This window comes from Pyrgilauda ruficollis, unplaced genomic scaffold, assembly GCF_017590135.1.
Source record: "Pyrgilauda ruficollis isolate IOZ18807 unplaced genomic scaffold, ASM1759013v1 scaffold3, whole genome shotgun sequence".
Lineage (NCBI taxonomy): Eukaryota > Metazoa > Chordata > Aves > Passeriformes > Passeridae > Pyrgilauda > Pyrgilauda ruficollis.
In genome coordinates, this window is record NW_024524377.1 from 12,526,294 (window position 1) to 12,537,133 (window position 10,840).

Sequence of the window (10,840 nt, forward strand, 5' to 3'; positions counted from 1 at the left end):
CTCAGCCAAGTCCTCGCCCCGTTGAAGCAAATGGGAATTTTCCTTGAAAAAGGCCATAAAGAAATCGTTTTCTTGGCAAGTAGAGAGGTGTTTCATGGACTCCACATCAGCGTTCAGGAGAACTTCAGCTATCTGCTTAGGTTCCTGCCACACTTGTCCCACCCTGCACAAAGCTCTCTACCTTTTGATCCAAAATAACACAGGGGATGTTTTCCACATGCTGTAAGAAAGAACTATAAAACAATTGTTTTGGAGTTTGACACCACTCCCTTACAGATATATTTAGTGTGAATTGAAATTGGTCAGCAAAAAGGCGTTGGTCAGGATGACAGATAGATTAGGGCTCTGTGTCTTGAGGCTATTACATACCTGCCCATCCCATGCTAGTAGGGTTGGTAGGTGGCTTCATTAGTTCATGGATTGTAATAAACAAGCATGACTTGCAGCTTTTGGGCAGCATCAGAAAGCACTGTCTGGCTGTAAGAGGGGTTATTTGCCTTGTGTCATGCTCTGTGCTGTCCCGACCTTGAGTCTTTATCTCTCCACTCTTCTTGTTGCTCCCTGGCCCTTTTGCTCTTTCAAATGTGGTCCATCACACCTGTTTCTCAGCCTTCTCCTATGCGTGCACCTTGTCGTGAAAGAAACATTGGTGCTCTGCACATGGGGCCAAACTCTTTTGTCTCATCTCCCTTCCCTTGTGATGAAGCCACCCCTGGAAGCTCCAAGTCGGGATAGCTTCTCTTAAGAGCACCACCAGATTTGTGAGAGGGAAAAGTGGCAATGGGGCTCTGCCATCAGCCCCAGGTGGACCAGTCCAGCTTGGCAGCAGGGTCAAAGGCATGGCTCACCATGGCTGACTTGGCTTTAGAGAGGAGAGCTTACAGTCAATAGCAGCTAGACCTTCCTGGCTGCTGATTCAGTCTTGCTCCTGTGATGGTGCCTGGGGAGCCAAGACCAATCTCTCCTTGTCCCTGGGTGTGTTCACCCACATTGGCCTGCACACTCCACTCCCATCAGTGGTTTTCTTTGGGCTGATACTTGTTAGCATTGGAAAGTGAGAAAAATGAACAAAAATATTATCAGAAGCAGGTTTTGTGAATGAATCAGCCGACAAGAGGCTTACCAGCTCGCCTGCATTTACTAGCATAGTGCTTATTTGGGCAGATGTCGATGTATTTTAGTTGGAGGCAGGAAGGAGTGAGAATGGATGGGGGAAGACATCACTTCCAGTTTGCTGCTTTTCTGTCAGTTTGTACCATCTTTTTCTGAATGAAGCAGAGGACTGCAGTGTGTCTGAGAACCTGCCCTGCTGCTGCCCTTGTTCTGCTGTTGTTGACAGTGTGTGGGGCAACAAGAAGAGGAGCACAAAAGAGGTCAGAAGGCTAAAACTCTCCTAAGCCAGCCTTGCCTCTCCACCCTTGCCCATCTCTTCATGGTGCTTTTTCAGTTGATTTCTCTCTAAAGGCAGCCTCATGGCCTTCTCTCTCTTCACTATGTGTTTTTAATTAATGGGGAGACTGGTGTATAAACAGAATATTCCTGCTCAAAATATTGCTTGTCTGACTCCTAGGATGATGGCCAGATGGCAATCACCAGACAGCAGCCTAGACTTTGAGCTCGCCCATCTGGCTATCAAACCTGGTCTCAATTCTCATCTGGAACCAGAACTGAGGAAAGTAATGGACTTTGCCAGATTGGTTTTGCCCCATGTTTGCTTTTCAGTTGCTACCTAAGCAGCTAAAAACCTGCAGACCAAATGCTTTTAGTATTTCTGGAAACTTCTGAAGAAGTTCCAAAAGATACTGGACAAATCTACTGAGGGATGGGTCTTTTGGTGGCTTTTCAGTCCTGTGGGTCAGATGCAGTCTTCGGCCATGAAAGTGCCCTTACTGCTGGTCTGCAGCACAGACTGGGAATGGTCCTTCTGCACCCAAGCAGCTGCTGATGGTCTCTCATGAATGGCAGGCTGGGCTGGATGGCTCCTTGATCGAGCCCACCTGAGCCATCTTTGCATCAGGTAGCTGCATGTTTGCTGGGTAAATTCAGACAAAACTTTTCTTGCCGTTTCTCCTTTTCCCCGAGCTTTTCAACCCCAGTTTGGGGTTGAAATACCTAACAAGAGCTTAGAAAGCTGTGGCAGAAATAAAACACTTTCTATTGAGATTTTTCACTCTGTCATGACAGTAGGGCTATGCTGACAGTAAGGATAAACATCATCATGCAGATTCTGAAAAAAGGAACTGTTAACATCTGTAAATGCTCTGTATGCTTGGTCCTCGGAGAAGCAGGAGAGATCCATAAATTAAGCACTGTTACGTGAGCTAAAGCATTGCTTGCCTTGCCTCATGCACAGTTCGATGTGATTTCTTTACCTCTAGATAAGTGCCTGAGTTCCATAATGCTGGGAAGCTGAAATTGGAGGTGCCAAAGAGTTCCAAAGAGTTCTGATGCTGGGAAGTTCGGTGCTACAGTTCTTCCTTGGCAATACTGAAAGACACTTCCTGTTTGTCACCATCACCAGAACAGCCTGGTCTGTCCCCTGGTATGGTACCTGTGGAGCTGCTGAAGAGGTTTTGTGTAGAGAAATACATACAGAGACGTACAAAGCCTGGCCTGGGTTATTGCACTGGGAGGTGATGTTCATGTGTGGGTTCAATCCTAATTTGGGCTGGAACGGACCTCTGGAGGTCTTGCTTAAGTCCCAGCTTAATTCAGGGTCAGCTTCAATATTATATTTAGCTATAGTACTATATGTGCTTGCTCAGCCAAATCAGAGCAGGCAACAGGGAGTGATCAGCTATCACCTCCTAGGTGTTTGGAGCAAACAGAATGAATTGAGATCTGTCCTCATTGCCACTGCCAAGTCCAAAGAGACTGGTGGCTGCAGCATTGTGACCATCGTGTCCTGCTGTGGCAAGGTTTACTCCCACAAATTCCTGGTGAATTGGGAAAATGCATAAAGCACAGCAGAGGAGATGGAAAAATACCAGAAATCCCCAGATTTCTTCTAACTGATTTTGAAATGGCTGAACTAGCTGGGATCTTGTGGTGTTTAGCAGTGGCAGAGTTGTGACTGTTCCACGGTTAGCAGAAGTGGCCACATGCAGAAGTAGGTAGAAGCTAAATGAGTAACACAGTGTATGAGAAACAATGGGAAGGATGGTATGGCAAAGATGATGATCACTGAAATGGCAAGATCTCCAAAGGATGTTAGGGTGGCCACATGGCCACAGTACAGAGGTGAGGTATTTTTGAAAGCAGAGCTGAGAATTTATTTTAGCACATGAATGTTGAGTAAGTATTCCTGGAGATACTCTGGGAGATGACAGATGGACTCAAGGTATTGTTACTAATCACTGTGGTTTTAAGTGTTGGAGCTGAAGTACATTTGGCATCTCTAATGCAACTGGACTTGTAATGGGAAAATTGCATTCTTGGGAAGTAATTTAGAAGGTCACAAAAAAGCCAGAAAGAACTTCTCCAGCAGCGATTTCGCCTGCTCCCTAAACTGTCTTTTAGAGTGGTAATAACTCCAGAATGAAAGAATCTATTCTCACCTTCCAGATGAAAGGGCTAACGCAATTTAAAATTTTTGCATGCAAAGATTTTATGGCTTGGTAACCAGCCACGTCTGAAAATGATTCAGGGCAGGATGAACATGTGAGGCAGCGCCTGACTGAGCTGGACACTTTCCTTGTCTGCCCTGTCTCCTGCAGATAATGGTGATGACCGGTCTGAGAGCATTCTTGCTGAGAACCACGTGGATGGCACCGTGGGGATCCTGAGTGGAGCTGGAGGGAGGAAGCCCATGAAGACGGGCATGAAGGAGCTGGCAGTGATGAGGGAGAAGGTGAACGAGCAGCAGCGGCAGATGGGCAAAGTCAGCAAGGCCCATCACAACCATGAGGACTCCAAAAAGTCACGGCTGTCGACAGGCAGGGTGAGAGGGCAGGGCTGTGGGGAGCTAAGGGGGGCAGCTGTGGGCTCACTGGGAAATGCTGACTGCAAAGCCTAAGTGGCATCTGCAATAAACTGTTTTAAAAACAGAAAAAATAAATTGAAAGAAAAAAGTGGGGAGAAGCAAAAGAGGAGAAGCAAACATTTTTGGCCCGATGCTGGGGCTGAACACACCATCTGATGAACTTTGATATGCTGGTCAGGTGGCATTATTTTCATTGCAGCTTCACCTCTGGAAGGGGGGTTTCTGCTGGCTGAACACCCACCTCTGCAGGGGTGCAAGCATGCTCTTTGCCCATGGATTGGCTTTCTCACACCCTTTTTCCCTAAGCAGGAGTAGCCCAAGGGGATTTGAGGGGCCAGAAGCAGGGCTGTCTGCCTGCTGCAGGGCAGCCCCAGTCCGGGTTAAAGGAGGCCACAAGCCCCGAGGATGACCTGTGTGGCTGTCCTGTAGTAGGGAGAGTGCTCTAAGACCTCCCAGTCTACTCGCCTGTCTGTTACTCAGTTCTTGGCCGTGGCTTCCCTCTAGTGGGAAGTTTGGTCAAGGCAACTAGATGGGATGGGAATGGGGATGGAGATTGAAACCCACCCCAAAGGGTCCACAATATACATCCCTGTAAACATACAGAGTATTAATATCTGGGGAGCACAGGGACAGAAAGGAGCTTTAAAAGAGTCTGCATGCCTTCCAAAGACTAGGCAAAACAGAAGTTCAAAATAAAATGCAGGCACCGTCAGCTTTGAGAGTTCACACACTGCTGCTGCTCCCTTGCAAAAAAAAACTCCTCACCCACTGCAAAAGCAGAGAGGTGTGGACTCAGTTTGGCTCACATCAGGCATATTTCAACCACACTGCCTTGGCTGGAATCCCTGTCTGGGAGCTGCTGTGGAGCAAGAAGGATGCCTCCAGAGGCTGGCTTGGGGTACTCCCATTCCCATCCCCTCCACTCCTATGGAGTCTCACATGCTTTTGAGTTGTACTTCTGGGCATCACAGGTGTGTACTCTGGGCTATGCTTATGGAAGCCCTCCTCATCTGTCTGGACTGCTTCATGTCACTTGTCACCACCAGTGGGAGCCATGCTAGCCTCTCTGAGGTTTCTCCTCTGTATCCAGGACTTGGGACCTGGTATTGTGTTGGCTCTTGGCCATGTCAGGTACATGGGGGATGTGCATGTCTATGCACAACTCTGATTTTGGGTGCCTGGAAGTGAACTCTGGAGCAGGACCCAACGGCAAACCTGTGTCTTTAGGGGTGCACATGTGTTCATCCCTACTGGTGTTCCCATTGTCCACAGTGTTGATACTGTTGGTACCATTTTCCTGATAATATGGGGTTTTTTTCTGCTTTCTGGGCTGTTTTCAGACCCCTTGTCAGCAGGAGCTGGATCAGGTCCTGGAACGCATCTCCACCATGCGGCTGCCAGATGAGCGAGGGCCCCTGGAGCACCTCTACTCCCTTCACATCCCCAATTGTGACAAGCATGGCTTGTACAATCTCAAACAGGTAAGTGGGGAGAGTGGGGGCTCTGGGGCTGTCTGTGCTTCCAGCAGCAGCCCTTGGCTCACTTCACTGTCTGTCCCCACCATGTGCAGACACCGAACATGCATAGTTCAGGGCTGGGCTGATACCCTATGCATGACGTCAGGTGTGGGGTAAATAGAAAATGCTGCACATGGCATGGACAGGTTTAGTTACACCCCTGTGCATCTGCAGCTACTAGTTTGCAAGTGGAGATGAAATCCACATCCACACATGGCTGTGGACAGTCCAGAGATGGAGAATCAGTTTAGTTCTTCTTCCCCACAAGAGCTGCTCATCTGTCCAGGTATATTTTAATGAACTTTGAGCCAGATCTTGTCCTGTCTGGGCTCTGCTACAGGAGAAAAGCAGGGGGAAGAGGGACTGAATACTGACCAGTCTTGCAGACAAAGCAGAAGGTGCTTCTGGGAGTCAGGAAGGTTTCTACTGTGCTTTACTGGTTTTCCTCCACAAGTTGAGGCTGGTCCCACAGCTCCAGGAGGGATTCCTTCCAGGCAGGTGGGGGTTGGGGTGCAGCATGCTTCTGAAGGTATTTATGGGACCCAGAAGAACTCAGAAAACTTGTGTATCTGAATTCTGACTTCCTGGCTTCATTCATGTAAAACCACCAGGTGTCAGTGGCTGAGGAATGGGAAAAAACTGCCAGGAAAAACAGCAGGAACAGCTGGTGTAGGGTTGACTGGAGTAATCTGTGAATAGTACTTGGATATGAGGATTCCTTATAGCTGAGCCTTTAGAGGGGACCCATGCTGTTTTCATGGCTAGGCCTTTTACACAGGGCTACTTCTACCCCTTCATCAGAAGCATTAAATTAAAAAAAAAAATTCTTTGAGAGTATCTCCCTCTGTATGTTCTCCTGTCTTTGTACTACTTGGGCCCTCACCCATCTACCCCTGAAGAGCCCCATGGGCTGGCTGGATCCCCCAGCATGACCACACTTGGAAGGGCTGGATGGAGCAGAGCTGGCAAATTGCCTGTAAGATGAGCCATGTCTGGGGAATGAGCCTGGACACTGCGGTGATACTTTGTGTGCTACGGAAGAAAAAACAGTCTCTGCTGCTCCTTGTGCCTGAGGAACAAGTCAGCCTGCACTGGCCTGCTTGGAGTAACTTCGCATCTTGCACTACAGCCTGTTCAGAAATGTATCTGCTGGGGCTGGAGGGATGAACATCAGGTTCAAAGTGCAGCACTGCAGGGCAGGAGGAGGACAGTAACTATTAGACCAAGAAACTTTTCTCTAATGAGACTAGGAGGACAGAGGCCAGGTCCAGATGCACCATGGTCCCTGCCTCTCTTCTGGGATAAGTGAATCTCTGTTTGGTCTGGCTGTGGGGGCCTTGATCTGATGTTTGTTTAGCCTAATCTGCAGGTGAGAAGACTATTTTGCCGCTCCTCTGTCAATCTGTTCTCATCCCTCTTTCCTAAGGGATCTTTGTCTCTTTGGATGCTTTTCATCCACAGTTGGCAAAGGGTGATGCATTTCAGGGACACTTGTCCTTCTGGTTCATTAGAATTGGCTTCTTGGTCCCTGGCACAGCCCCTGGGGAAAGAGGTTCAGCCCTCACCCTGGACTGCTGGAGTAACATGGCTGGTGCAGCACAGGCCCTGGGGGGTTTGAGTACAGCATCCCATGGATTTTGCCTGAATCTAAACTCTAGTGCCAGTTCATCAGAGAAACCCCAGCTCTGCCAGTGCTGGGGCTTTGGGCTGGGTGACCTGGGAAGTGGTTTGTTTTGTCCTCTTGACTCTGACGCGTGTCCTGTCCCTCTCCATGCAGTGCAAGATGTCGGTGAATGGGCAGCGTGGCGAGTGCTGGTGCGTGGACCCCATCCATGGGAAGGTGATCCAGGGTGCACCCACCATCCGGGGGGACCCCGAGTGCCACCTCTTCTATACAGCCCATGAGCAGGAGGACCGGGGAGCACACACCCTGCGGAGCCAGTAGACAGATGTGATCTTGCTGGCTGGAGGTGGCTCACTGTGGCCCCAGTGCTGGATTTTACATGGGTTTCAGCATGTCTCTTTAGGCTCTGGAAGAGACTGGGTGCTGCCCTCCTTCCTCAGCTGCCTGGTTCCTGGGGAGGGGAGGGATAAGGGGAGGGGAAGCTGGTGGGGGGTTTGCAAGGAGAAGGGACTGCTTTCTTAGTCTTTCACCCAACATAAACCAGAGAACTGGTCTTTTTTGCTCCTCGCCCTGCAGCCCTGCCCTCCCTGCTGCTTTGCGGCATCTTTCTGCACCCTCCAGCACAGAGTGCCATGTGCTCCCTGACCCCTCCCAGGGGACGAAACCCCTTGCTATGAGTGGGAGAGGGTAAAAAAACTGAAAGAGCCCAGCCTTTTCCCCTCTTTTTCTCTCTTCCCCAAGACCAAAGACTGTAAATACTGTCACCTGCCTCTTGTGTCCTGCCAGTCAGTCTCTTGTGCCCCAGCCCAGCCATCAGTCCTGGCATGGGATGTAGTGTGGGAGGGAGGAAAGGAAGAAAAACCCTGGATTCCCAGCTTGAACATATCACCACAGTTGGGATGTTGCAGTTCCTCAAGGAAGCAGCAATGAGGGAAAGGGCTAAAGATGAGACAGCTGCCACCTTGCCCCCTAACTAACACTCTTGGGTGCTTCCTTTGCTTGTGCTGGGGCACAGCCAACTCCAGAGGGGCCCAGCTTCAGTCACTGGTGTGGGAGCATGGGGTCTTTGGGTGATAGCAAAGCTAAATGCTTGTTTTTCCAAGGGATTTGAAGGGCTTTTGCACAGTATTTCTTAGGATCAGCTTATGCCGAGGGAGCTAAAATGAACTTGCCGAGGCTGGGTGGAAGGATGCGTGTGTAGATTTAGGATAACAAGCCAGGGAATGTCTCTCTTTCTCTCATTCATTTTTTCTTTATTTCTAGATAGGAAAAAACAAAACATCTAAAACCTACGTTCCCAAGCAGCTGCCCTTGTCCCTCCATTTTTGCCTGGGACTCAAGTGAGCATCTGTTATTCAGCACATAACTTTTTCTTTTTGTAAGTAAATTACAGTATATATCTTGCTTTGTAAAGGCCCTCACTCACACACACACATGCAAACACACACACACAGACACACACATGCACACACTCTCACACTTTTCTGCCCACATACACATATGTATAGATGAAATCCAAGTGATTCCAGGTGCTCTGAGAGGTTTTGTGCTGGACATGCTGAGGAGAGATGTGTCTCTGCTGTTAATTCACCTGTTGATTTCTTTCTGTACAGAACACACTGATGCTGAGAATAAATAACTTCCCCATCGCCTAAGCAAGGAGGTTTTATTACTTTTTTTTTTTTTTTTTTTTTTTTTTTAAAAATGGATGTCCTTATTAGAGCAATTGCAAAAACCTCCTTGGAGTAAACGTCTCGGGCTTTTCTTAAATGGTTTGTTGTTTCTTATCCCCCTTCTTGGACCCACATTTCAGATCCAAAGTGTGAAGGGCACAGGTGGGCTTTGTTAAATTAGGGCCCTCGTGCCTTTGCAAGGGTTTGGACATGGCAGTGGAGGAGACTGGGGAAGAACCCCCTTTGGAAAGGGGGCATCCCCTTTGGGGATGGGCATATGTGGATGTGTATGAACGGGAGCAAATGAAAGAAGAAAACACACCTCCATGCAAAACCAAGTAACTGTAAAAATGATGCTACCTGTTTTCTGTTAACATCTGAGGGTGTTCTGCTTTTTCATATAAAACTTGCACATGCTGGCTCTCATCTGCAGTTTGTACTTTGTTTTGTTTAGGAATAGGGAAGTTTTGTTATTTGTTTGCCTTCCTTTTTAAGAAAGCCAAGATACATAAGGTTGGAATAAATTAACTAGGATTCCAGAAAACTGTTGTCTTTCCCCTCGACAGTACTCACAGGACGTTTCTTTTCCTGATGCATCACACACAGATTTGTCCCTGTTCATCCTTTGTCCATGACTGACAGGCAGTAATGGGAGCTGAGCTTTTCATTGTTACTGGCCCTGGTTATGTGGGCAGGGAGGAACTGGTGTTACTCCTCCTTTGCCTGGCTATATTCCTGCTGTACACATGGGTCCTTGTGAATCTGTTGGGAAGTGCAGGGAGCTACAGGCCTCTGTGTGTGACCACAGCTGCTCCACTCATGTAGCTGTGGAGAGAGGTCCTGCACCTTCTCCCAAGGTGACAAGTGCTGCCAAAGGGAGTGTAACAGCAGAGCTTGGTGTTTGGGCATCACAGAGAGGCAAATAATAATAAAAATTAAAAAAAAAACCCCACACTACATTCAATTAAAATTGCAGCATTGAAGGAGAGGCTCTTTGCTGGCTCTAACATCCTGCATCCAGCTGGCTGTGTTTTTCCTTTGGACTCCCCAAAGGGAGGCAGCACCATTGGACTTGTTCCCCTTCTGTTTTCTTCTATCTCCTGCCACAAATTTCAGACTGACACACGTTGAGGGGCTTGCCAGTGCTGAGGAGCGCCTGGAAACTGTATGGGAGCAGGAGGCAGTGATTGCAGGGGAGGGGAAAGAGGACAGGCGTGATGGGGGGGTGGGATGTAGGCTGAAGAACAGGGGAAAAGCAGCAAAATTACTGTCCTGTTCAGTCTATCTGGGGTGAACTGGAGGTGGCTCAGGTGATGCCATGGGGGGGATGCTGAGTAGCAGGGTGGGCCACAAGGGTGCTCCAAGCCAGCTGCTGCCCAGAGAGGGCTGGAGGTGGCAGACGTGCCCAGAGCCCAGCAGTGTCTGGGGCCACCGTCCTGTTCAAGGGCTGGAACAAACCCTTGAAACAAGGGGAACAAACACGAGCTGTGTGTGACACCTTCCACTAGACCAGGCTGCTCCAGGCCCCATCCAACCTGGCCTTGAACACTCCCACAGCTTCTCTGCCCAACCTGTTCCAATGCCTCGTCATCCTCATAGCGAAGAATTTCTTCCTGAAATTTTTACTATAAAAACCTGTACAATAGCACAATATAAACAAGGATATTTAATATAAAGAACATCCTTAGTGTAAAAATGTATGTATCTGTGTATAGCTGTAGCTACTTATACACATGTATACAGCTCCAGCTGTCCTTAGGGATGTGATTTATCAGCGCGTGGCTGAAGGCAGCGCTAACTTTTTGCATGGAAAGCCAGATTTCAGGGCCTCTGCGGCTGGAAGCGGCAGCACCGCGCCCGGGCCCCGTCGGCCGGGCCCTGAGGGTAAGGCGGGCGGGCCGTGGCGCCGCCTGGTGGCGGCTGCGGCGCCGCGCGGCTCCTGCCCCCTGTGCTGCCGGAGGGGGCCGGGCTCGGCCGTGTGCGGTGTCCGGGGGCTCGGGGACACGGTATCCATCGGGACAGGGTGGCTGTGCCAGCTCCATGT

General features: G+C 49.2%; 1 protein-coding gene across 2 annotated transcripts in view; it reads left to right on the plus strand.

Moving 5' to 3' along the window:
- IGFBP2 (insulin like growth factor binding protein 2) overlaps positions 1 to 8,778 on the plus strand; it is a 35,784-nt gene extending 27,006 nt beyond the window's left edge. For both annotated transcript variants that reach the window (XM_041473410.1, XM_041473409.1), the window contains exons 2-4: positions 3,717 to 3,940; positions 5,323 to 5,463; positions 7,277 to 8,778. In XM_041473410.1, the coding sequence (XP_041329344.1) occupies positions 3,809 to 3,940; positions 5,323 to 5,463; positions 7,277 to 7,444 (441 nt within the window). In that variant the 5' untranslated portion in view covers positions 3,717 to 3,808 and the 3' untranslated portion in view covers positions 7,445 to 8,778. The remainder of the gene's footprint in view (positions 1 to 3,716; positions 3,941 to 5,322; positions 5,464 to 7,276) is intronic.
- Positions 8,779 to 10,840: the final 2,062 nt, after the last annotated feature.